The 27,815-nt window shown below is 44.0% G+C and overlaps 2 protein-coding genes across 2 annotated transcripts; both read right to left on the bottom strand.

Moving 5' to 3' along the window:
• Positions 1-442: 442 nt before the first annotated feature.
• LOC136479656 (2-alkenal reductase (NADP(+)-dependent)-like) lies at positions 443-23,363 on the bottom strand. The gene is made up of 4 exons (XM_066477445.1): positions 23,173-23,363; positions 1,478-1,535; positions 1,164-1,341; positions 443-1,080 (listed from the first exon to the last, which is right to left on the bottom strand). The coding sequence occupies exons 1-4, from the start codon at positions 23,361-23,363 to the stop codon at positions 443-445; spliced, it is 1,065 nt and encodes a 354-aa protein (XP_066333542.1).
• A 3,188-nt stretch (positions 23,364-26,551) lies between these two features.
• Positions 26,552-27,178, bottom strand: LOC136481730 (2-alkenal reductase (NADP(+)-dependent)-like). The gene has a single exon (XM_066479042.1). The coding sequence runs from the start codon at positions 27,176-27,178 to the stop codon at positions 26,552-26,554; it is 627 nt and encodes a 208-aa protein (XP_066335139.1).
• Positions 27,179-27,815: the final 637 nt, after the last annotated feature.

The raw sequence follows: 27,815 nt of genomic DNA, 5'->3' as shown, positions 1-27,815 counted from the left end.
GGCGCAGCCATGGCGGACGGTGGCCATCACCTGGGCGGGCGCGGCCTCGCCGGGTGCGTGGCCTCGCCGGGTGCGTGGCCTCGCCAGGCAGCGTGTGGCTATGGTGGCAGCGGCGCACAGCCAGACTCCGGACGACGTGGTGAAGAGCTCGAGGAAGCAGGTGATAGAGTTGAAGACGAGGGCAGTTTAAACATTTTCCCTACCTTCTCTCTTCCCAAAACTAAAAAGTAAATAAAATAATCAGTGCGGCTGTAAGGAACCACGAATTTGTAATGTCCACTGGCAAATTTTGACTTTGGCTGTGTTCAACAAATTTCCCCCTTTTTTATTCCAATACAATAACAGTGCCCTCTTATTTAAACAAGAACCGGTAGGAGAGGCATCACACAAGTATCACAAGACTTGTTTTTGCTCAGCTCCTCACCATTACGGAGTTCCTGCTTCAACTCATGCCCTTGCATGCAATCGCAACCAACTGTTTCCCAACATTTTTCCCTGAGAACAGCCCGATTAGAGCCGCCGGCGCGCTATCAATGCCCTCGACGACGTCCTCCACGACGGTGACCTTCCCGTCCTTGATGTAGCCAGCCATCTCCTCCTCGAACCTCGCGTACACATGCATGTAGAAAGCAAAGTAGAACCCCTCCACCCTGATGGCCTTGGCGATGATGCAGTACAGGTTGCGCAGTCCGTAGGGCTGCTCCAAATTGTACTGCGAGATCATCCCGCAGATGGCGATCCGGCCGCCGTGGCGCATCTGCAGCAGCACGGCGTCCAGCGTCGCGCCGCCCACGCTGTCGAAGTAGATGTCAATGCCATCGGGAAAACACCTCTTGAGAGCGGCGCCGAGGTCGGTCTCGGACTTGTAGTTGAACGCGTCGTCGAAGCCGAACTTAGTCTTGAGGAGACTGACCTTCTCGTCGGAGCCGGCGCCGCCGACCACGTAGCAACCGGCGATCTTGGCAAGCTGCCCGACCAGTTGCCCGACGGCGCCTGACGCCGCCGAGACGAACACGAAGTCGCCCTTCTTCGGCTTCCCGACATCGAAAAAGCAGGCGTATGCCGTGAGCCCTGGCATCCCTGTACGGCGGTTAACATTGGATCATTGTCTTTGACGAGCAAACTGGCATATTTTGAGAGCAAAACGTCAATGAATCGCTGACCAAGAACCCCCGTGTCGTAGGAGAGCGGCAGCTCGGTGTGGTTGATCTTTTTCAGGGATTCCGGTTCCATGACGATGGTGTACTCCTCCCATCCAGTCATCCCCCAGACGAGGTCGCCGGCGGTGAAGTCCGGGTGTGTAGAGTCGGTGACCTTGCCCACGGAGAAATTGACCATGGCCTGATTAACAAATCACAGTACCACACACAGATTTCTTCACCTCTGATTCTAATAAGGCTGCCACGTGGTTAGCAACTGGCAATGTAGCAAGTGAGACCAGACCAACCGACTGTGTGGATAGAATTTGGATGCGTACCTCTCCGGCGGGCGGCACGGTGGGGCTGTGGTCTTGCTTGTTTATGCGGCCACGCATCACTACCGGAGACGGTTTCTTTGCCGAGTGTCCCAGACTTTGCCGAGTGCTTTTTATTGGACACTCGGCAAAGAGGCTATTTGTCGAGTGCCAGAGAAAAAACACTCGGCAAACTGCTGGCACTCGGCAAAAAATAACGCTCGGCAAAGACTAGGTTTGTCGAGCGTCGGGCACTCGGCAAACCAGACCACTCGGCAAAGGGCCACCGCCATTAATGGCCGGCAGCCGTCGTTAACCCTTTGCCGAGTGTCTTATCCTGACACTCGGCAAAGAGGTGATGTGTCGAGTGTCATTTTTTATACTCGGTAAACCATATTTTTTTTTCACTTTTGACCTCCAAACTTTTTCTGCAGTCCTCATACAATACCTGGTACTCCATGTTCCAATGTGGCACATTTTTGGACTTTTTCTATATTTCTTTAATTTATTTCATTTAATTGAATTTTCTTGGATAATTCAAATTATAACGGCTAGTCATTCGAATAATAAAAAAAAATGAATGGAAAAATGATATTCATGTTATTTAGTATAATGTGAGGCCGTATCTAGGAACAGACCACCAATTTCGAACATCTTGTTCACAAAACACGACCACGAACTTGCGGTCGAGTTGTTTTTAAATTCTATAAAAAGCAAACGAAGTCCAAAAATCATGAAACTTGTCAAGATGTCATAATATCATATGTGGAGGCTGTGATAAAAATTTGAGAAGGTTTCGCGCAAGTTTGTCACGTACGATGCTTACCACCTCGTCGGCCTCTTCATGAAATCATGTTCGGAGATTCTTCGATTTGCAAGCATCGTACGTGACAACTTGCACGAAACCTTCTCAAATTTTTATCACAGCCTCCATCGGCGCCCTGGCCACTTCACTACCGCCGCCCTACGACACCCACTAAGTATGCCCTATCGTCGTCGTCGTCGTAGTATTACTAGTAGTTGCGGTAGTAGTAGTGGTAGAGTAGCAATGGTGGTAGTCGTAGGAGTGGTTGTGACATTGTTATATATATATGTGGTTGGATATAATCTTGTACATGTCGGCCATCGTGCCGTTCATATATATGTGCAGGTCAGCCATTGTGCCGTTGGTTTTCTTGCAGGTTTTGGACACCTCACCGTGCAGGGGACACTAGTAGAGAAACGACATTTGATCCACTTTGAAATTTGGCTTTAGTCCCGATATTTTTGGCGCCCGGGACTAGAGAAACCTTTAGTCCCGGTTGGTAGCTTCAACCGGAACTAAAGGTCCCTGCCCAACGGCTACTGCGGCAGGCTTTTGCTGCAGGGGACCTTTAGTCCTAGTTGGAATTTTCAACCGGGACTAAAGGTTAACTTTTACTCCTGGTTCATATCTCCACCTAGGAGTAAAAGTCTACTCCAGGCTGGAGGCTTCGTCCGGGACTAGAAAGGGACCTTTAGTCCCGGTTGCTGTCTCCAACCGGGACTAGGGATGAAAACGGATCGGATACGGACGGATATCACTGATATTACATTTGTTCTCATATTTCTGTCCGGATTCGGATTCGAATACGGATAGTGTCAACTATGCCGGATAGGATACAATTAGATATCGACATCATAAATATGCTATTTGAGTATTCGGATATGGATACGGTATCGGATGTTGAATATCCGGACTCGGATACGGACAGATCTAAACCCCTCTAAACGAATTCGGTCTCGAATACAGTCAGAAAATATTCGTACCGTTTTCATCCCTATCCCCTCCTATATGCCCCTTCGTCCTCCCCGAGCCCGAGCCACTTCGAGCTCAGTGTTCTGGCTTCATCATCGGCCTCTCTTCTTTCCTCAACGCCGGTAATCACAAGATTTCTTCGATTCCTCCATCGATTCTTTGGTTCTAAAGGTTACCAACTTTATACTCTCATGTTTCATTAGTAGCATATCACATTTTGTGGACTAGATATATGTGGTTTTTATGGTGGATTTTTTTTATTTATAAGCCATTTAAGCTCAAAATCACTTTAAAGTTTGCATATTTGGATGAAGGAAGGTTAAAGTAGTTATTCAAAACTAGTATTCAGCTTTCATTTCTAGCATGCATAGCACACTTCATGGTTTAGAGATATAGAGAATTTTAGAGTTTTTTTAATTTTATTTGTTTATAAAATGAGAAATTTATATTATATTAAAAATGAGTATAGAGAGTAGATGGCAACTACTTCCTGGTCCTCGGCCTCTCATCGGGTTCCAAAGCGACTGAGGCCAGACCTCCCTCTCATTGCATGCGGCAAGTGTGAGGAGAAGATCGTGATGGAGTACCGGGTGAGGAAGGAGTGTCCCAACAAGGGCCGTATCTTCTAAAAGTGTCCGGATCACAATGTGAGTTATTTTGTCGCATTTGATGATTATGGTTAATTTATACTTATTTTCATGATGATTGTGATTAGAGTTCTAATTTTTTGTTTTAATTTCAGTGGGATGGCACTGGATGTTTAGGCTCGTACTGGGAGGAAGAGTATGTTGAACACGTGCAAAACTCTCTTGCATAGGCGGCTACGGTGGCTGATTAGGCAGTGATCCTGCGGAAGAAGCCCATAGATGTTGAACAAACGCATAATTTGTCTGTTTTAGTTGGGATTGGTCGCGAAATCCTTATACTGCTGAAGTGCATTTTAGCTTTAGTTTTTTTAGTGATAGTTGGGATTACCTACATTGTAGCGAGACTTTCATAAATTAATACCTTGTGTGGTGGCATGCATGTCGTATAATTAACTAATTATGTTCTAGGTTTTAATATGGTATGTATGTCATGTAATGCAGATGAGCCGGCATTGGATGTACAATGCTGATCGCTGCTCCCAAGAGTTCATTGAGGGCGTGCATTCTTTCTTATGTGTGGCCGAGGCAAACAAACGCGATGGTTTCATGTGCTACCCATGTGCCATATGTAAGAATTTGAAGGAATATGCTAGCTCAAGGAGTCTTCATTCACACTTGTTGAAGTCGGGTTTCATGCCAAACTATATTTGTTAGATGAAGCACGGAGAAACTAGGGTTGTAATGGAAGAAGGTGAAGAAGAATAAAGGGACGATGATGACATTATTGCTGAATATGGTGCCTTCAATGATACTGCAATGGGGGAAGCTGGAGAAGAGGTTGGGGCAGAAGATGAGCCCGCTGATTATCTTGGTTAGGTCATTCATGACGCACAAAGAGAATGCGAAAGTGAAAAGGAGAAGATCAAGTTCGAGTGCATGCTAGAGGATCACAAGAAATTGCTATACCCAACTTGTGATGCGGGGCAGAAAAAGTTGGGTACCACACTGGAATTGCTACAATGGAAGGCAAAGAATGGTGTATCTGACAAGGGATTTGGGGAGTTACTAAAAATCCAAAAGAAGATGCTTTCGAAGGATAACGAATTGCCCGCCACTACGTACGAAGCAAAACAGGTAGTCTGCCCTTTGAGATTAGAAATCCAGAAGTTACATGCATGTCCTAATGACTACATCCTCTATCGTGGCGAGAAGTATGAGAAGTTAGATGAATGCCCGGTATGTCATATATCGCGGTACAAGATCAGGCGAGATGGCCTTAGTGATGTTGAGGGCGAACGTCCCACGAAGAAAATCCCTGCCAAGATTATGTGGTATGCTCCTATAATACCACGCTTGAAACGTCTGTTCAGAAACAAAGACCATGCAAAGTTGTTGCGATGGCACAAAAAAGACCATAAGGTAGACAATATGTTGAGACACCCTGCTGATGGGTCCCAGTGGAGAGCAATCGATAGAGAATTCTCAGAGTTTGCAAATGACGCAAGAAACTTAAGGTTTGCTTTAAGTATGGATGGTATGAATCCTTTTAGGGAGCAGAGCAGTAGTCATAGCACTTGGCCTGTTACTCTATGTATCTACAACCTTCCTCCCTGGTTATGCATGAAGCGTAAGTTTATTATGATGCCAGTGCTCATCCAAGGCCCAAGGCAACCAAGCAACGACATCGATGTGTACCTGAGGCCACTAGTTGAAGAACTTCTACTTTTGTGGAACAGACCAGTTGTACGTGTGTGGGATGAGCACAAACAGGAGCACTTTGACCTACGAGCATTATTGTTCGTAACAATCAATGATTGGCCTGCTCGAAGTAATCTTTCAGGACAATCAAACAAGGGATATAATGCATGCACGCACTGTTTCGATGACATTAAAGGTATATTCTTGAAAAAATGTCGAAAGGTCGTGTACCTTGGCCATCATCGATTTCTTCCTATGAATCACCCCTAAGAAAGAAAGGCAAGCATTTTAAAGGTAAGGCAGACCACCAGACCAAGTCGGGCAACCGAACTGGTGTGGATGTACTCAATATGGTCAAGGATGTGAAAGTAGTATCTCTAAAGGCACATGGTAGCGAACCTGTTCCAAACGACATCGACGGTCACGCACCCATGTGGAAGAAGAAGTCCATATTTTTGGAGCTACCCTATTGGCAAGTCCTAGAGGTCCATAGCGTGATCGATGTGATGCACCTAACAAAGAATCTTTGTGTGAACCTACTAGGCTTTATGGGTGTGTATGGGAAGCCTAAGGACACACTTGAAGCACGACAGGACCTACGGTGTTTGAAAGAATGAGACAACCTGCATCCAGAGAAGACAGATGATGGACGCCATTACTTAAGTCCTGCCAGCTACACTCTTAGCAAAGAAGAGAATGAAAGCATGTTTGAATGCCTAGCAAGCATTAAGGTACCATCTAGATTCTCCTCTAATATAAAGGGTATAATAAATGTGCCAGAGAAGAAATTCCTAAACTTAAAGTCTCATGACTGCCACGTGCTCATGACACAATTGCTTCTAGTTGCATTAAGAGGAATTCTACCTCCAAATGTATGTCTAGCCGCCGTGAAGCTATGTGCATTACTCAATGCAATTTCTCATAAGGCAATTGATCCAATGGATCTAGCTAAACTACAGAATGATGTGGTTCAATGTCTTGTCAGCTTTGAGTTGGTGTTCCCTCCTTCCTTCTTTAATATCATGACACACCTCCTAGTTCACCTGGTCAAGGAGATTAGAATTCTCGGTCCTATGTTCCTACACATGTTCCCCTTTGAGAGGTTCACGGGAGTCCTAAAGAAATATGTTCACAACCGTGCTCGGCCAGAAGGAAGCATCGCCAAGGGCTATGGAACAGAGGAGGTCATTGAGTTTTGTGTTGACTTTATTCCCAACCTTGACCCGATTGGTGTTCCTGAATCGCGACACGAGGGGAGACTAAGTGGAAAGGGGACACTAGGGAAGAAAACATATATTGGTACGCCGGACAATTATTTTAATAAAGCACACTATACAGTTCTGCAAAACTCCTCCTTGGTGGATCCGTATATCGAGACACATAAAGAGTTGCTTCGATCCGAGTTTCCAGGGAAGTTTGAAGCTTGGATTACGTGTCAGCACATGAAAACTTTCAGCGACTGGTTGCGAAAAGAATGTCAGGGTGATGAGAGTATTGATGAGCAACTGTATTTGTTGGCTAGGCAGCCATCGTGGCATATCCTCACATACAAAGGGTACGAGATAAATGGGAATACATTTTACACAGTAGCCCAAGATAAAAGGAGCACCAACCAAAATAGTGGTGTCCGCATAGATGCCACCGACCCTAATGGAAATAAGCAAACATATTATGACCGCATAGAGAAGATATGGGAACTAAACTATGCACCTACTTTTAAGGTACCTTTGTTCAAGTGCTAATGGGTAAAGGCAACTGGAGGCGGGGTAGCAGTCGACAACCAGTATGGAATGACAACCGTAGACCTCAACAATATTGGGTACAAAGATGAACCGTTCGTCCTAGCCAAGGATGTGAATCAGGTGTTCTATGTCAAGGACATGTCTACAAAACCGAAGAGAGGGAAAAACAACAACGACCCAATCAATGAGCCAAAGCGTCACATAGTTCTTTTAGGGAAAAGAAACATTGTCGAAATTGAAGACAAGTCAGACATATCAGAAGATTATGAAAAGGATGACCGAATTCCACCTTCACAGTGAACAAAGAACCAAGCATCCAGCTAAATGATGAGGACACTCCATGGTTACGGCGCGATCATAACCAAGGGATATACGTTAAGAAGAAGTTCACTACCGTGCCCGCTTGATATATATAGTGATGTTTAATAGTGTATATTAGAGGTATTATATAATAATTGTGAATTCAGAGATGTTTATTAGGTGTTTTCTTTTTTTTTCTATGTTCAGATTAAATTTGTGCTTGATGGTGGGATTTCCATGTCGCTTTTGGACAATGAGTGATGAAAAAAATGAAAAGATTTACGTTAAAATGATGTGAAAACAAATTTCCAATCGAAAACAAAAGTTTTAATGATTTAAATTAAACACTAAATTTTTGCATTAACGAAATAGTAAATATTAATGACATTATGTTTCAATACTTATAAGAAAAAACAAAAAACTTTAGGTCACACAATTTTTCTGTGTGCAATAAAGCAAAACTAAATCCATATTCTTTTAAAACAATTTTATGCCTTGTATTTAATTTACTGTGCAATTACCAAGACTTTAACATTTTATAGAAAGAAATATATAAAAAAACAAATGGAGATTCAAACTAGCAGGAAGCCAAACTGCAGCCCACCTATACTCTCGGGTGGATCAAGCATCCGGGACTAAAAGTGGGCTGCGTTTTCGAGGCCCACCAAAATCCCCTTTATTCCTGGGCTATGGCTACAACCGGGACTAAAGATTAGAGCTTTAGTCCTGGTTCTAACCAGCACCCGGGACTAAAGAACCTTGCCAAGGTGGGCTGCACTTTCGCGGCCCGCCAAAAGCACCTTTACTCCTGGGTCATGGCTACACCCAGGACTAAAGGTCAAACCTTTAGTCCCGGTTCTACCCATCACCCAGGACTAAAGAACCTTTAGTCCCGATTCTAACCATCACCTAGGACTACAGGTCTCCCTTTATAAACCACGACCTTCTCCCTTTTCTAGTCCTCTTCCTCTTTGCCTCCGCCACGCCGTCACCTCATCTTCTCCACCAGATCGATCCGATCCAGCAGCGCCGCCGCCCCCAGGTGATCACCCAAGCCTCGCCTCATCACACGCGCATGCTGTCACTGGCCCCACATGCACGCGCGCTTCTTCTTCGGCCGGCCAGCGCATGCCTCGCTCATCCTCGACCATCGTCGCCGCAGTCCTCGTCGGAGCGCGCCCGAGCCTTCCCCGTGCTGCATCACCGGAGCACGTCCGAGCCTTCCTCGCGCTGAGCGTCCCTGGCCCAAGTGACGCCACTGTGGAGGAGCCACCCGAGCCGACGCTCCGCCGAGGACAAGGAGCCCCGGAGCCATTAATTGGGTCTGTGTTTTGCTCGTTTTGATTTCTTGTGGCTTGACATCAATTGGGTCTCTTGTATGTGCCCGTTGTATGTGCCGACGGGGTTTGGAAGACGACGACTAGCTAGGGCTCATTTGATCTCTTGTATATGCCTGTCAGTAGCATGAATCATGAATGAACCGTCAGCCAAGGCAACCTAAACGACGCTCAGTGCTGGGCAAACCCTGTCGGATCGGATCGACAAGCGGCGGCTTACGTGATCTTAGAAGATGTGTGAGGTCATGAGAGCGTGTGTTTTTTCTCAATTTTGTCGAGCAGGTCACTTAGAATTAATTTTTTCATGAAACACCCACGAGCTTGCCGATGTCGAGCAGGTCACTTAGAATTAATTTTTTCATGAAATGAAATACTTAGAAATCATGCCTTTTATTTTTTAGAATTAATTTTTCCATGAAATAAAATACTTAGAAAATTGTTAGAAAATTGTTGAAAATTCGTACTAGTTGAACTTGCGGACCGTGTTCATCTCGACTAGCATGTTCTCTGCTGAGCGGTAACGGACGCCAAGGAGGAGCTTTGATTCTACGAGGGAGAGCGGCAACGGTCGTGGAAGACCGTGTTCCCTTCCTCATAGAATCGGAGCTCTTCCGTGGCCAAGTACGGTGCCATCCGGTGGAGAAATGCTCACCGAGATGATCACGTAAGCAAGGTCATGAGAGCGTGTGTTTTTTCTCAATTTTGTCGAGCAAGTCACTTAGAATTAATTTTTCCATGAAACGCCCGCGAGCTCGCCGATGTCAAGCAGGTCACTTAGAATTAATTTTTCCATGAAATGAAATACTTAGAAATCATGCCTTTTATTTTTTAGAATTAAATTTTCCATGAAATGAAATATTTAGAAAATAGTTAGAAAATTGTAGAAAATCCATACTAGTTGAACTTGCGGACCGTGTTTATCTCGGCTAGCATGTTCTATGCTGAGCGGTAATGGACGTCCAGGAGGAGCTTTGATTCTACGAGGGAGAACGGCAACGGTCGTGGAAGACCGTGTTCCCTTCCTCATAGAATCAGAGCTCTCTCGTGGCCAAGTACGGTGCCGTCCGGTGGAGAAATGCTCGCCGAGATGATCATGTAAGCAAGGTCATGAGAGCGTGTGTTTTTTCTCAATTTTGTCGAGCAGGTCACTTAGAATTAATTTTTTCATGAAACACCCGCGAGCTTGCCGATGTCTAGCAGGTCACTTAGAATTAATTTTTTCATGAAATGAAATACTTAGAAATCATGCCTTTTATTTTTTAGAATTAATTTTTCCATGAAATAAAATACTTAGAAAATTGTTAGAAAATTGTTGAAAATTCGTACTAGTTGAACTTGCGGACCGTGTTCATCTCGGCTAGCATGTTCTCTGCTGAGCAGTAACGGACGCCAAGGAGGAGCTTTGATTCTACGAGGGAGAGCGGCAATGGTCGTGGAAGACCGTGTTCCCTTCCTCATAGAATCGGAGCTCTTCCGTGGCCAAGTACGGTGCCATCCGGTGGAGAAATGCTCACCGAGATGATCACGTAAGCAAGGTCATGAGAGCGTGTGTTTTTTCTCAATTTTGTCGAGCAGGTCACTTAGAATTAATTTTTCCATGAAACGCCCGCGAGCTCGCCGATGTCAAGCAGGTCACTTAGAATTAATTTTTCCATAAAATGAAATACTTAGAAATAATGCCTTTTATTTTTTAGAATTAAATTTTCCATGAAATGAAATACTTAGAAAATAGTTAGAAAATTGTAGAAAATCCGTACTAGTTGAACTTGCGGACCGTGTTTATCTCGGCTAGCATGTTCTATGCTGAGCGGTAATGGACGTCCAGGAGGAGCTTTGATTCTACGAGGGAGAACGGCAACGGTCGTGGAAGACCGTGTTCCCTTCCTCATAGAATCAGAGCTCTCTCGTGGCCAAGTACGGTGCCGTCCGGTGGAGAAATGCTCGCCGAGATGATCATGTAAGCAAGGTCATGAGAGCGTGTGTTTTTTCTCAATTTTGTCGAGCAGGTCACTTAGAATTAATTTTTCCATGAAACGCCCGCGAACTTGCCGATCTCGAGCAGGTCACTTAGAATTATTTTTTTCATGAAATGAAATACTTAGAAATCATGCCTTTTATTTTTTAGAATTAATTTTTCCATGAAATGAAATACTTAGAAAATAGTTAGAAAATTGTAGAAAATCCATACTAGTTGAACTTGCAGACCGTGTTCATCTCAGCTAGCATGTTCTCTATCGAGTGATAACGGACGTCAAGGAGGAGCTTTGATTCTACGAGGGAGAGCGGCAACGATCGTGGAAGACCGTGTTCCCTTCCTCGTAGAATCAGAGCTCTTCTATGGCCAAGTACGGTGCCGTCCGGTGGAGAAATGCTTGCCGAGATGATCACGTAAGCAAGGTCAACTAGTACGGATGGTTATTTATTTAAACATGTTTTTGAGCTAGAATTTGATGGATATTTGATAACTTCAGACCTACAAATGTCATCTACAAATGTTACTATCCTCGAGGTGGCACGTCCTGCAGGAGTCCATTTTATAAACATAATTTTTATTTTTTATAGATATATCTAGTGGTGTAAAAGCTAGATGGCTGCCCCGAGAGACAACATGGATGAAGAAATGATGGATATTATCAACACCGGCACTCAATTTGCCAATGGTGACCAGCAGGATGTAGATGACGGGAGTCAATACCTGGCTCTTGAAGATAACCAAGAGGATATTGTGAAAGAAAATACCGGCAAGGTATATATATTTATATATATATATATATATTTGAATATCTATCATCTATTATGTGTACACATGATATTTTTTTAAACGTAGCCCTCTGGATCGATGACCACAACGGCGAAAAGCAAAAATATTCGAGGCCCGAAAAAGCCATTGGAGGGGCGCTATATAATATCGAAATTCAATATCGAGACAGGCGAACCACTTGGTCCACATGCAAGGAAATTCATGCAACACTGTGGGTGCCTTGTAAGGGACAGACTTCCGATCAGTGCCCGTGAATGGAAGCAAAAGATCAACGAGCCTCATGTTAGTTTTGTCTCTGATCTTGATAAGAATTTAATTTGGGATGATATCCTTCAACATTTCACGTTGCAAGCGGATGATTATGATGATATCAACGATGACGAATTGAAGGAGCTAGTTCGAAAGTAGGCTATGAAGAAGATGGCCACACAATTCCAGACTTGGAAGAAATCCCTATACATGAAATACGTCAAGAAGAACCTAACGCCCAATTTCAATACTAGTGGCCTGCTCGCGAAGTTGAGGCCCTACTGGAATGATTTTGTACAATATAAGACATCGGAAGAGGGTGAGGAACAGGTGAGAAGGAACCAAGAGAATGCCCGACAGAAGGTATACCACCATGGCATGGGATCAGGTGGCTACGCGTCTACCATTCCCAAGTGGGAAAAAATGGAAGTGGATATTCTTACCAAGGGTATCACACCAGAATCACTCAATTGGCCCAAACGCGCGAAGAATTGGTTTTTTGCTCATGGGGGAAGACTGGACCTAGAGACCGGGAAGTTGGTTCATGGCCTAAAATTCGAAAGAGCAACACAAAGATTTTCTTATGCTCTACAAGCTAAAGCTATTGGTGCGTTCAGGCCCAATAGAGAGAAGGATGAACTGACGTATGCCATCAGGACTGCTAAACATAGTGGCCGAACGAGAGGTGTAGGACAGAACATTTCTTGGGAGCATGGTTTCCCTAACGACAGAGATACCTATAGAAGCCGACAGAGAAGGAAGGATGAGGAAGCAGCGCGGATCTGCAGGTTGGAGGAATATGTTCGTGAGTCACGGGACGCATTGCTTCAAGCACAGGAGTGCGAAAAAGACATGTAAGCTAGAATGTAGGACGAAATCATAAAGCAAGTGCAAATAGCAATGAGTGACCAATGGCAGGCATCAGATCTAGGAATCAACATTAATATTAGCCCCCCTGATCAGTTGAAAAGCAGCTGCGCTTCCACGGAGTTGCCAAATCAAGATGAAGCAGTGTTACATTTCCTCGTGGATGACATCATTGCCACTGTTTACATCATGTGAGCTACATATTCCAAAAGGGAATGCCACAATCATGGTGGCTCTCGGTGTTTTTCTCCTCCAGACCCTACCAAGACACCAAGAATCCATGGGGCAATAATACCACCTGGATATGTTAGCGTCTAAGTGGATAGAGTTAATAAAGGTTTTAGTGATCTGGCTCTTGACATTCCAGGAGGTGATGGGGAGAAGACTCTAGGACAAGCAGAGAAGACATTCATACTATGGCGCAAGCGCTACATCATTATTCCTGGGGTCTCTAGTCCACCATCGCTTCCTTAACTGCCAGACAATAGGTGTGGAGAAAAGTGAACGAAACAATTTTTTCACTAATTTTCTATTGACATGCATGATTAATAATAACAATTTCTTATACCTAATTATTCTTTTTTGTACTTAGACAGCAGGGCCTCCGCCAATCTAAGTCCAATTATTCAATCTCTAGATCATCATAGTGCTTCGGGCAATGATTATGCAACGTCGCCACCGCCGCCACCTCCAAGGAGGTCTCCAACGCCTCCAAGGAGGTCTCCAACGCCTCCAAGGAGGTCTCCAACGCCTCCATGGAGGTCTCCAACGGCTGCCCCGCCTCCCTTCATGACCAAGAAGCAGCCAACTCCTAAGAGGTCCGCCCCACAAATGAAGTCGTTGGCCCACTAGCCGGCAAAAAAGAAAGCCTCCTCTAATCCAGTTATTCCCCAAAAACTGGCTTACGAGAAAAGTGAAAAGGAATTAAATGCTGCAGTACAAAAAGATGTGAGCAGTTTCTTCAAAAAAGTAAGAAAACAACGAGAAGTGAGGGAGAACCCGGAGAAACCGTACTTCTACCTACCTCCAGATCTTCTAAGAAAGAAGGTGGACCAGAAAAAACGGGAATCTCAAAAGACCCTGCCAAAATTAGACTGCGACCGCTCTCTCACCAAGTCATTTGAGGCGGCGCAGAAAAAGACTAGAGTAGGAAAAGGTGTTGCACAACTCGGACAACAATCGCAACAATCAGTCCCCCCTCTTGTCATTCGTAATGAATATGGTTCAAACTTAGACGTACTGGACGTCGATTTTGAGGACCTGGCTTGGTTTTACGAGGATACCGGTTTGGACCTTGCCCAAGTGCTCACTGAAGGACCATCTGCTCCGAAAGTGGATCCTTGGAAGAAATTTGAACATGGAAAGAGTCTATACAACCCTGAGGTCTTAGGTGACCTGGGTACGCAAATGTACCTACTAAACAAGTGGTACATGGCGGCGTGTGAACGGGGAGAGAACTTTATTTCTATCAGAGTTAGAAACCAACATTACTTCCGTGGCAATGACGTTATATATGTCGAGTTTTTAGAATTACACCAACTATGCCACCTGGACTCTCTCGACAAAAGTCTCATTAGCTGGTATTGTCTGTAAGTTTGATTATTTTCTACTATTAAAGTGTATATATATAAAGCTACATGTATATATATAAATTATATATCCTCACACTATATTTTTATATATGCAGATATGAGATGACATAACTCAGAAAGAGAAAGGATAATGATGTTGGTTTCATTGATCCAAATGTCGTATTCAAACACCCTAATCCCCCGCCTCAATGGAAAGATAAACTCGAGAAAAATCTCATGAGGTTCTTAGTGAACCAACAAAACAAGGACATACTCTTCCCCTACAACTTCAAGTGAGTGTTAAATAATTAATGTCGATCATATGGACATTTGTTCAATTATTTGCTTACTAGCTAAGCTATCTCCCATATATATATATGTTGACTATAGTTAATGTCGATAATATTTGTGTATAAAAATATATGCAACAATCACTGGATATTGATGGTCATCGATATGGCCAATAGTCGGTTGAGCATCTTAGACTCGTTAAGAAAAGAGCAAACAGAGTACCAAGACATGATAGATATTATCCAAGGGTAATTTGGTCTCTCTAGCAACTATATATACCCCAATCTCTTAACTGCAACAATTATTAAAGGCCAAATTAATTTTTTATTTTATTGGGCGCAGTGTTTGGAAAAGTTTCATTGAGGAACACCACATGAAACATTGTAAAGCGCCACTGGATACAATCGCACACAAAGTAAGTACTAGCTACATATATATATATATATATATATATATATATATATATAATTCAATTAACACCATGCATGCTTTCAATTCACCGGATCTTTTTTCTCGTAAAAGTGGGTTCTGAGGCAAGAACAGGGGAACAACTACTATGGATACTATGTTTGCAAGTTTATCATGGCGTATGCTAAAAGAACTCCTGAAGAGACCATCAAAGTACGTTATATAAATATATTCATATATTCACAATTTCTTTTATTGCTCATATATATAAGTAATCACGTGACCAACACACACACATATATATATATATATATATTAATACTTTTCCTTTAACTTTTATTGAAGACTCTATGGTTGAAGGAAAAAGTCATACGACGTGATCAACTGAAAGCAATTCAAGAGACCATAGCAAGATTTCTTAATGACCAGGTCTTAAACCCCGACGGCGAGTTCTGCAATGACGTGAACGAAATATGGAAGCCAAACCAGATGGAGTGAATTTGTTATCCCAAAAATATGATAGAATATACAATACAAGCTTTATTTGTAATATATATATATACATATTATATCTACATAAAATAACATACAATATATGTATATGCATGTAATATATACGTTAGTTTCATACTGTAGTTTGTATAAAATGTTTGAACATTATAAGCGTGTAGAATACGTATATTATTAGAAGCGTAGAATGCGTATTTGAAAACCTATTCGAAAACAAAAATAAATCATCAATTGAAAATAGAAACAAAAATAAAGAAAAAAATGAAAACCTTTAGTCCCGGTTGGTAATACCAACCGGGACTAAAGGGACAGCCCACGCGGCCAGGTCAGAAGGACTCTTTAGTCCCGGTTGGTATTACCAACCGGGACTAAAGGAGGGGCCCTTTAGTCTCGGATTCGTGCTCCCGGTTGGGAAACCGGGACTGAAAGGGTTTCCCAACTGGGAGTAAAGCCTGTTTCTATACTAGTGGGAGGTGCTGCCAAAATTTTGTATTGACAGTTTTATGTTTCTTTTTTTGCAGAGAAGAGCCCGTCGGAGTGGAGCCGGAGTACCTCGGCGACCCCGATCGCCTTCCTTGCCGCTGTGGGTCTGCCTGCAACGCGTCGCCTCGCCACTGCACCGACCCGCCATGGCCTTGCTAGCCTGACTCCACCGTCACCCTAGGTATAACCCCTCTTTCTGTATCATGGTCGTAGATCACGTAACCTAGTTAGGCGTCTCCTGTTCGAAAGAGATACAGTTGGAAATATGCAGATATTTTCATATCTAAAACCATATCTGTTTCGAATTGTCCATGTTTTTTGGACAGCCCGTGGATGCGTATGTGGGCTTAGTTTCCATGGTCTGCTCCGATCCGAGACAGAGTTTCGGCATCATCTCCCTATTGTTCTCCGGATACACACTCTCCCTGGCAGGAGGTGTATTTGGAGAACAGTGGGGAGGTGCTGCCGAAATTCTATCTCGGATAGGAGTAGAGCAAGGAAACTAACCTCATCTATGGATCATTGTGTGGGATTAGGACCTATCCTCACCTATTAGATAGTAGGAATGTCGTGTAGATGCAATTGATGTTTATATTAATCGCCGCTATATATGTTAGAGGATGGAGGACCGTGAGTGGATGTACACTGGCCGCGCAAGTCAGGGTCAGGTCACCAATGAATGGATCGACAAGACCGATGCTTTCTTGGAACAGGCATTTGGCGTGGCTGCTAAAGGAGTGAGTAAAATTTGCTGTCCCTACAGCAAATGTGCAAATAGGAAAAGACAAACGAAGGTCATGGGGGAACATCTTTGGAAGAATGGATTTACGGCAGACTATAAACTAGTGGGTCTACCATGGTGAAGCCGATCGTATGAGAGAGGAGGTGGTGAGACCACACGTCGAGGATTATGATGCTAATGCCAGAGTAGCAGACATGTTAAATGACTATCACGAGGCACAATTCGCTGAAGGACATACGGAGGAGGAGCCAGAGGCAACCGCAAAGGCGTTCTACGACATGTTTGCCGTGGCATAGAAACCCCTTCACGGCCAGACAAAGGTTTCTCAACTAGATGCCATTGGACGCATAATGGCGTTAAAGTCCTAGTATAGCCTGAGTCGAGACGCCTTCGATGGTATGTTGACAATTATTGGCAGCCTGCTTCTAGAGGGTCACCTTTTGCCAAAGAGCATCACGAGTCATAGAAACTCCTTCGTGCACTTAAGATGCCATATGAGCAGATACATGCTTGCTTGAAGGGGTGCGTCCTATTTAGGAAAGAATACATGGAAGCAAAGTACTATCCAAAGTGTAAATCCTCTAGGTTCCTAGAGGTAGATTCTGGTGATGGCCAGAAAAGGTAGCTTGACATTCCCATGACAATCCTATGGCACCTTCCATTCATACCGAGGATCCAACAGCTATACATAACCGAGGAATCGATGAAACAGATGACATGGCACAAAAATAGCAAACGATACAATCCTGACAGGATGGTACATGCATCCGATGGTGAAGCATGGACCCACTTTGATGGCATTCATCATGAGAAAGCTAAAGAGGCTCGTAATGTATGTGTTGCACTGGCAACAAATGGGTTCAATCCTTATGAAATGATGGCTGCCCCATACACATGTTGGCCCGTGTTCGTTATCCCCCTCAATCTCCCCCCAGCATATGCTTTCAACGATAGAATGTATTCTTGTCATTGATAATTCCTGGACACCCGAGGAATAATATGGGTGTGTTCATGGAGCCTGTGATTGATGAATTGGTCCATGCTTGGGAGGAAGGGGTATGGACATACGATCGAGCTACAAAGAAAAACTTCAAAATGCATGTTTGGTACCACTACTCCCGCATGACTTCCTGGTGTATGGAATATTCTGTACCTGGTGTGTTCACGAGAAGTTCCCATGCCCAGTATGCAAGGAAGGTCTGAGATTCATTTGGTCGCAGAAGGGTGGCAAGTATTCATCATTCGACAAACATCGGCAATTCCTCCCTCTTGACCATGCATTCAGACGAGACATCAAGAACTTTACGAAAGGTGTCATAGTGATAGACCCTGCACCACCGATAATGACTGGTGCTGTGGTTCGTGAACAGATAGATGGTCTCATGGTCAATCCAGAAGGTGGTTTCATGGGATATGGTGAGCAACATATGTGGACTCATAAGTCGGGCTTGACTCGGCTCCCCTATTTTGATGACCTTCTCCTTCCACACAACATTGATGTAATGCACACTAAAAAGAATGTCGCCAAGGCACTTTGGACAACAATCATGGACATTCCTGACAAGTCAAAGGACAACGTTAAGGCTAGAGTGGATCTTGCAATGTTATGCCATAGACCAAACCAACATATGAAGCCTCCTAGTCGCGGCAAGACATGGAGAAGGCCTAAGGCTGATTTTGTCTTGAGCAAGCCCCAAAGGAGGGAAGTACTAGAATGGATCCAAATGTTAATGTTCCCTGATGGGTATGCAACTAATCTGATGAGGGGAGTGAACTTATCTACTATGCGAGTCTTAGGGATGAAGAGTCATGACTACCACATATGGATTGAGCGGCTTCTTCCGGTGATGGTTCGAGGCTATGTCCCTGAGCATGTCTGGCTAGTGCTGGCAGAGTTGAGCTATTTCTTTCGCCAGCTTTGTGCCAAGGAGTTATCTCAGACCGTGATTGCTAACTTGGAAAGAATGGCACCTATGTTGCTCTGTAAGTTAGAGAAGATCTTTCCACCTGGCTTCTTCAATCCGATGCAGCATTTGATTTTGCACCTCCCATATGAGGCACGAATGGGGGAGCCCATACAGGGCTGTTGGTGCTATCCAATCGAGAGATGTCTAAAGGTTCTTCAAAAGAAATGTAGAAATAAATGCAAAATTGAGGCTTCCATTGTAGAGGCATACATTCTGGAGGAGGTGGCGAACTTCACAACAACATACTATGGTGACAACCTCCCTAGCGTGCATAATCCACCCCCTCGTTACAATGCTGGCAAAAATGAATCGAACCTCAGCCTTTTCCGAGGGCAACTCAAAAGCGCAAGTGCATCGACCCCCAAGACCTTGAATCATGAAGAGTGGCGCCATATCATGCTATACGTGTTGACCAACCTTAACGAAATGGCGCCGTACATGCAGTAAGTTCTCAACGAACTTGTTAAATACGTCATCACTATTCTGCATCCAACCCCCTTGTTTCTCGTTGGTACAGGGAATTTCTTAATGAATTCTGGCGTCAATCAAGGGATCCTACCCAGCAGCAGCTAGATACCCTTCTTAGACAGGGTGTGGAAAATGGAATGCTTGATTTTATTTCTTGGTTCAAACAGAAGGTACCATCCAATTTAGCTCGTACTTAGTTTGACATTCCAAGTTACTCGTACGTGCAAATAATATAACGATGTATCCTGCTTGAGCTTGCAGGGCTAGAGGGATGCGTCTATGCATGTCGAGTTGAGACAGGTTGCCGATGGCTTTACCTATAGGGTTAGGTCATTTTCTAGTTATGACGTGAATGGATATCGCTTTCACACAACAAGCTATGAGCAGAGTTGGCCCAATCGAAGAACCACAAGTTCTGGAGTTTTTACGCCCGACGTTGATGAGGTCGAGTATTATGGAAGAATTGAAGAAATATACGAACTCAAGTTTCATGGTTCCAAACCTTTTAATCCCATCATATTCAAATGCCATTGGTTTGATCCTGAAGTAACGAGACGGACATATTCTAATCTTGGGTTAGTCGAAATTCAACAGGATTTCGTCTTACCAGGAGACGATGTCTATATTGTGGCCCAACAGGCCACGCAAGTTTATTATCTCCCATATGCGTGTCAAACCAAAAGGCATCTTAAGGGTTGGGATATTGTGCACAGGGTATCGCCACACGGTAAAGTGCCTGTCCCAAACGATGAAGATTACAACTTAGACCCAAACACATATGATGGAGAGTTCTTTCAATAAGAGGGACTAGAAGGGAGGTTTGAGATAGACTTAACCAAAGCGATCAGAATGGAAGTAGACAATGAAACGGTTATTGAAGAGGACACTGGAGATGAGGTGTAAAATGTGAAGGACTTAGAAATGCTTGAGCGATTACATTTAGACAATGACAATGGCAACATTGCTCATTCGGATAGTGTTGATTATTTCGACATGATTGATAGTGATGATGAGACTTATGATCTAGCTAATCCCGATCATGAAGATTATTTCTAATACATGTAATACTATGTTATTTTGTAATTATGTTTTGTTTATTTTGCATCTCTTTCTAAGTACTTCTTGTTTACCTGTGCTTATTGGTTTACTCTTTTTAATTGCAGGTGATTGAACAAAGATGGTGGGCTGTGGGATGAGGAGGAGGAGGAACAGCCGCAGCGTCGCCTGGCGCCCCATCGCGTGAGGAGGAGGAGGAGGAGGAGCATGTGCCCCAGGAGAACGCCGAGGAGGTGCAGGAGGACGCGCAGGAGGATGAGGAGGAGGAGGCGACAGCAGGGGGTTCTGCTTCCTCTAGTTCATCGAGCGTCTACTTGTGAGGTCCGGCGAGCCTCCCTCAGTGACCGATACCTCATGAGAGACGCACGCTGATTCGACCCGAGAGGGAAAAGTAAGTAACTTTAGATGTTATCACTACTTTGTATGATATGTTGAAAATCAAAATAGAAACTAATATTTTTTCTTAATCACTTGGGTAGGAACTGGATGATTGTGGCGAGTGGAGATGCTCACACACGCCAAGTCAATGGCATCCTCGGTCTTCTGTGCAAGGAGAACTTCCCTGGCCTGGTTGAGTACGCTGGAGTGACGGGGCCGACCTACTCGTTTGACCACTACACCGTCGTCCCCGATGTAGCAGATCGGGCCCGTAGGGTATTCAACAACAAGGTGGAGCGGGTGAAGCAAGAGATGTGGGTAAGTCTTCCTCGCACTACATTGCTCAATACATCGCATTCATTGGACATTCTTGAAATAATGAATGGATACATCGTGTTTGTATGCAGGATTTCTTTAGATGCCAGGACGGACATGAGGCTAGGGCGGAAGCGGTGGCTACCAAATGCAGCAAAAAACTCATCGTGGACATGCATTACGAGGCGCGCATCCAGGCCGTCGTAACTTACCATGGGACCGTCCTTGGAACGAAGGTCACCAAAAGGGACGCAAGAACCATGACGCTGACCCGGGACCAGTACCTATAGGTAAATACAGAACATTAATACTAATTCCTTTTGAGATTAAGTAGGCTTAATTTCATATTCTGATATGTCATGTACTTGATGGCCTATAGATGATTCCTTATTGGTGCGCCGTGCATCCCCAGTGCTGGGTACAGATGGTGGACAAGTGGTTCTCACGCGAGTGGGAGGAGACGCACAACTTGTGTCAGGAGCAACGTTTCATGATGCCAGGTGTAGCACACCATCAAGGCAGCCGCAGCCTTAGTGGATATGCAGAAACATGGGTACGCGAATTCATTTATTTATTCTAACGCTCAATTCTACATGATTTCTAATCATCTTGCTGTTTTTCTCGCAGTCATCGTCACATGGTGGCCAACCTTGCTCCATCTTCAAGGCATTTGCTATGGCCCACAAGGGCAAGGCGACGTTCGACGTCGACTACAACCCGGAGGATGGGCCCGAGGCGTACAGCAATGCGACCGTCCACAACCGCCTCAGTGAGTACACATCGATGGCAAGGGAGGTCCATGGGCCAGAGTACGATTCGAGCATCGAGGACTTTGATGGAGAAGTCGCCTTGAGGGTGGGAGGAGGCAAGAAGCATGAGCGGTACTGGATTGGCGATGGTGCAATCGACTCGGCCGCTACTCCCTGTCTCTCCTAGATTCGAGCAAGCAGCACGAGCAGGAGCCCGGCCATACGACCTCAGCAGGACACTTCACACCACCAGGTGGACGCACTCGAGGTTATTCCTGGTTTATTCGTCGTTCATTGGGTTTTTCATATCTTTCCTTTGCATTATTGTAACATTGGGGTGAATATATTGTAGGCCCAGCTGGAACAAGAGAGGAGGATACGGGAGCAGATGTAGACAAAGATGGAGAGGGTGGAAGCCGAGCGGGAGGCCGAGCAGCGGAGGATGGCAGAGATTCTTCAGTACATGCAAAGTCTTGGCGCCGCTACGGGTGTAGTTCTGCCACCTTCGCTATTCGCTCCACCTCCACCTCCTCACTATTCTACTCCCGTGAGTATATATGTTTTAGTTTGTATGTTCATGCTTACGGTCAAACCTAGTGGAGTATGAAAGTTTTATTCATGTATGATATATATTTATCTTGTCTCACACATGCAATCTCTTCTCCTTTGTGTAGAATCAATCGGCGGCATCGAACGATCCTCATGCTTCAGCAAATCCTTCACCAAATTAGTCTCATTGGCCATCTTGGTGATGATACACTTGTGGTTGTTAATGGTACTTCTATTTGCAATTGTGGTTGTAGATGATGGAGCACTTGGATTACTTATGAACTTATTTGTGATATATTGTGAGACATGTGACGTTTGTGATATATATGTGGTGTTGGTGATATATATGTGCTGTTGATGATATATGTGATGTTGGTGATGTTTGTTATATATATCTTCTGTTTGTTTGGTTGGATGTAAAAAACAAATAAAAAAGGCTGTTTTCAGTCACTTTGCCGAGTGCAATGACTATGACACTTGGCAAAGTGACTACCTGGGAACATGCTTTGCCGAGTGCAAAGGCCATTGCACTCGGCAAACATCACAGATTTGCCGAGTGCCATGGGCCAGACACTCGGCAAAGGGCGCCTATTTGCCGAGTGTCTTGCTGGTGGCACTCGACATAGTGGCCACCTTTGCCGAGTGTCTAACCAACGGCGCTCGTCAAAGCGGCGACCTTTGCCGAGTGCTTGACCTTGACACTCGGCAAAGCCGCCGTCACGGTGGCGCTCGCCGTCACGGTGACTTTTCTTTGCCGAGTGTCAGATTAGCACTCGGCAAAGGCTTTGCCGATAAACTGTTTACCGAGCGCCCTTTGCCGAGTATAACACTCTGCAAAGGCTTTGCCGAGTGTATATCAACCTTTGCCGAGTGCCTGAGGCACTCGGCAAAGAAGCTGTCTCCGGTAGTGCATCCATGGGTCGCAGGACAGGTACATGTTCTTGACCAACACGGCGGTCCGCCCCACCGGCACATGCAGACTGATAGTGTCCACAATGATCTCCATATCATCTTCGGTCGGGAAACGGCCGGTGACGTACCTCCTTAGCACCACCTTCTTGTTCTGCACCACCGCATCCGTCTTCTCGTCGACGCTGGTCGCCATATTAATCTGCTGCGTGCGCGTCACTTTGGTCTACTTTCGGATTGGTTCACTCCGAGTAGCTATATATACTTCTACAACTGTACATCATCTATCCACTACTAGGCCGGCCTGTCTTTTCTATTCATAACTAAAAGTAGAGGGGCGGCTACGGAGCTCAGTTCCATATGGGGAAGTAGGTACAGAAGCTACAAAATAAGATGAGGTATGCGGCTATGGAGCTCAGTTTCATCTGGGGTAGCACTGTAGTAGTAGCAGACAAGAGGTATTCTTGGAGGCGGCTATGGACCTCAGTTTCATCTGGGGTAGTACTGTAGTAGTAGCAGACAAGTTGGAAAATAAGATGAGGGATTCATGCATGGTTGGTGCTTGGTGAACGGCTGCAATGATTGCTCATATGAAGAGCTCAGATTCATATAAGTACAGAAGTTAGAAAATAAGATGAGGGATTCACGCATGCTTAGTGCTTGGTGAGGAGCTGCTATGATTGCTAATATGGCGATCTCAGTTTCATATGGGGTAGTACAAGAAGTTGCAAAATAAGATATGAGCGAAAGGGCCTGTAGCTTAATGGTTACAAGAGCTTCAGTAGCACCTCAGGTTCTGGGTTTGACTCCTCGTGAGAGCGAATACTCCTGGATTTAACGGCTTTTATGTTTTCGGTGGTAGGCGATCGACTTTCTCGTCGATAGCGAGGCGCCTGTGGTGATTTGGTCAATCTCAAGGATTTACCGGTTCAGTCTTCGAAGATGCTCACATAGATAGAGTTTGCGTGTGTGTATTCATTGGGGTCAATGTGCGTGCGTTGTGAGTGTCTAAATGATGCTGTGTAATCGAGAAAAAGAAAGAGAACAAGATACGAGGGATTCACACATGGTTGTGGGTGCTTGGTGAGTGGTTGCGATGATTGCATATTGGCTATTTGCATTCATGCCATTATAAAATTTACGGTTACCAGAAAAACCACTACAATTCATCTAATTAGAAACTTGCCATTATAATTTGTCATCTACCTAAATCTTGCCACTTTCTCGCGTAAAAAAAAATCTTTCCACTTTCTATGGTCTAGACATTGTTGGTCCCATCTGCAGGCCACTATATTCTTGTATTGACTAAAGTGTCCCTGCTACTCTCTCCCTCTAGTCCTCCACATCACTGATACATGGGCCCCACAAGTCATCTCTAAGTCACCATTCTTCTTTGTTCAATCACCATTCTTCTTCCCCATGGACACCGCCAGCGCCGCCCTGCGTCTACCGCCCAGCCCTGTCCGATGCCCGGAAAAGTGTTAGATTTACATTTCAAAAATCTAGCTAGCTGTCATTCACCACAAAAGCATGAGGTTTACCATCTTACTATTACAAAATTGATTTGTAGCAATGTCACTTTTTTAGTAGAGGCAGCTCTATCTAAAACTACGTTTAAAAATGGTTTCTGAAATGACTGTCTCTAGATATAAATTTTTAGAGATGGCAGATATTTTTAGTCGCCTCTAAAAATGCCTCGTTCTTTAGAGACAGCTATATCTTGAGCCACGCCTCTAGGAATCAATTTGTAGTGGCGCCTGGATCTAGAACCGTCTCTAAAATAAGTGCAACATAATAAAAATTCATAATTTTTTCTAACAAAGACGTATGAAAATAAACTTTTATATCAAAGTTGGGTATCAATTTGTAGTGGTCACTTATCAAAATTGGTGCAACATTATAAAATTCAATTTTTTTTCTAACAAAGACGTATGAAAACAAACTTTTATATCAGAGTTAGATACCTCGAACATATCTACAACTTTATAGTCGATGACTTGTTCATTTGAAATCATATAGATCCAGCAAATTCTGCTTGAAGTTCTAACATTTCGAAATTCAAATTTTTTTTATTTTAAAAATGACTTCAGATGCAGAAATGACCAAAATCAAAGATATAGATCTCAAAAAAAGATCAAAAGCATTATAGTTGATAATTTTTTTCATGGAAAATAATCTATGGTCCCCAAATTCACATATTTTGATATTCAAATTTTTCAAATGACCTCAAATGGAGAAATGACCAACCTAAAGTTGTAGATCTCAAAGAGCTATACAACTTTGTAATTGATAACCTTTTTCATTTGAAATCATGTTATCCAATGAAAATTCTATTTGAATTTCTTATATTTTAATTTTTGGAACGGTCTTAGTTGGAGGAACCACCAACCAAAGTTGCAGTACTTGATGATATCTACAACTTTCCAGTTGAAATATTTTTCATTTGAATTTGTTTAACATCTCAAATAATAATTTCATAATCTAGTAAAGTGAATACAAAAGGAATGTATCTATCCTTTAGTCAAAAGTGATTTGAGGTGAAGTGGTTAGGTGTTTGAATCCAACCAGCTGTACATACGTGAAAAATCACATGACTTGTGAGTTGTGATGCTCGACGATCTGACCTGCTTGGTGAATGGTTTCTAGATCGAGATGGCCAGATTTCGATCCGCCTCTAGAAATTGATTTGTAGACGCGATTCATGTTTCTAGCCACATCTACAAATCAATGGACATGTAGAGCGTCTAGGTCAGGTACGTCTATAGAGGCTTACTAGCCGCCACTACAAATTATTTAAGTAGTGTATATGGTTTTTTAAACCAGATCATGCAGTTGGTTTCCATAATCACCTATACAACGTATTAAGAGCAACTCCAAGACTCTATATCCTTACTAATTGTTAGGAATTGAGATTTTGATGGAAAAAAATATCCTCCAACAGCTTCCTTAAGTGGTTATCTAAATATAGTCATCTTTAATTCCGGATTTCTCGCTAGCTAAAGATCGATGGCGAAAATAGCTCTTTAGGGTATACACAAGATATAAAAAAGTTGTTGGTGAGTAATAACATATAGAAAGTGATTTTTATGCAGATGACTCTCTAAATAATGATTTAGAGAGTGAGGAGATGTACTAACACGAGTGACTGCTTGTTTGATTTATCATGACGGAAATGTGTTGAATAATAGTACACTGGCATTTATTTAGATGTGAATATGCTGATGAAATGCAAATTGTAAATATGTTTGTTCTCAATACAATAACGTTATGATGCTGGTAGGGAGGGGCTCTATTATCCCATCAGATTGTATTACCCCCAGACCACACCCAGTCCGCTGGCGTCACACAAGTAGCATAAGACTTGTTCCTGCTTCAATAATTCATTCATGCCCTGGCAATCGCAACCAACTGCTTCCCTACATTTTTGCCAGAGAACAACCCGATTAGAGCTGCCGGTGCGCCGTCAATGCCCTCGACGACGTCCTCCACGATGGTGACCTTTCCGTGCTTGATGTAGCCAGCCATCTCCTCCTCAAGCCTCGGGTACAGATGGAAGTAGCCATTAACGTTGAAACCCTCCATCCGGATGGTCTTGCCGATGATGCAGTACAGGTTGCGCACGCCGTACGGCTCCTCCAAACCGTACTGCGAGACCATGCCACAGACGGCGACCCTGCCGCCGTGGCGCATGTGCAGCAGAGCGGCGTCCAGCGTCGCGCCGCCCACGCTGTCGAAGTAGATGTCGATGCCGTCAGGAAGGCACCGCTTGAGCGCGGTGACGAGCTCGGTCTCGGACTTGTAGTTGAACGCGTCGTCGTAGCCGAACTTGGTCTTGAGGAGACTGATCTTCTCGTCGGAGCCGGCGCTGCCAACCACGTAGCAACCGGCGATCTTGGCAAGCTGCCCGACGACCTGCCCGACGGCGCCTGACGCCGCTGAGACGAACACGAAGTCGCCCTTCTTCGGCTTCCCAAGCTCGAAAAAGCAGGAATATGCAGTGAGCCCGGGCATGCCTGGACGGTGGCGACGGCCCATTATCCTTCAGTTACCAAGGAGGGCAAAGAAACTGCAAGTTACTCTGTAATGTCGAAAACCGGATATAATATATACCTATGCACCAACGTATATGTGTAATATACACGTTTTCAATGTATATTTAACTCTTATTACTCTTGTATCTATACTAGATAAATGCCCGTGTGCGTTGCACGGTGACAAACTTGATCATTTAAACAAAATAAAAAAAAGCTAATAAACATTTTTGCATTGGGAACCCTAAACTATTTTTAAATCCATTTAGGTCTTCTTTGTTCTTTATCTTTAATTATTTATCAATTGGAACCATATTCCCTTTCTGTGCACTCCCCACATCATTCCCCTCTTTTTCCACTCTTGACAATCATATATAGAAAAAAAAAGAGATATTAATGTGGCAAAACAAAGATTGCTAAAATATGAAATTAAACATTGGATGATTATACTAATGTTGAATGAAGACTATATGTCAGTGTAGGACGTGGCAATAATTTCATTCCTCAGTTTTTTCCAGTTCTTGATCATCAACAGCCTGGGCTTCTAGTTCATGATGAGCAGCAGATGTCGTCTGTGCTTGTTTTTGAGCTACACGAAGTGACGAAGACTCGCAGTC

The sequence above is a fragment of the Miscanthus floridulus genome, chromosome 9, assembly GCF_019320115.1.
Source record: "Miscanthus floridulus cultivar M001 chromosome 9, ASM1932011v1, whole genome shotgun sequence".
Taxonomy (NCBI): Eukaryota; Viridiplantae; Streptophyta; class Magnoliopsida; order Poales; family Poaceae; genus Miscanthus; species Miscanthus floridulus.
This window is presented reverse-complemented; position numbering and strand designations above follow the sequence as displayed.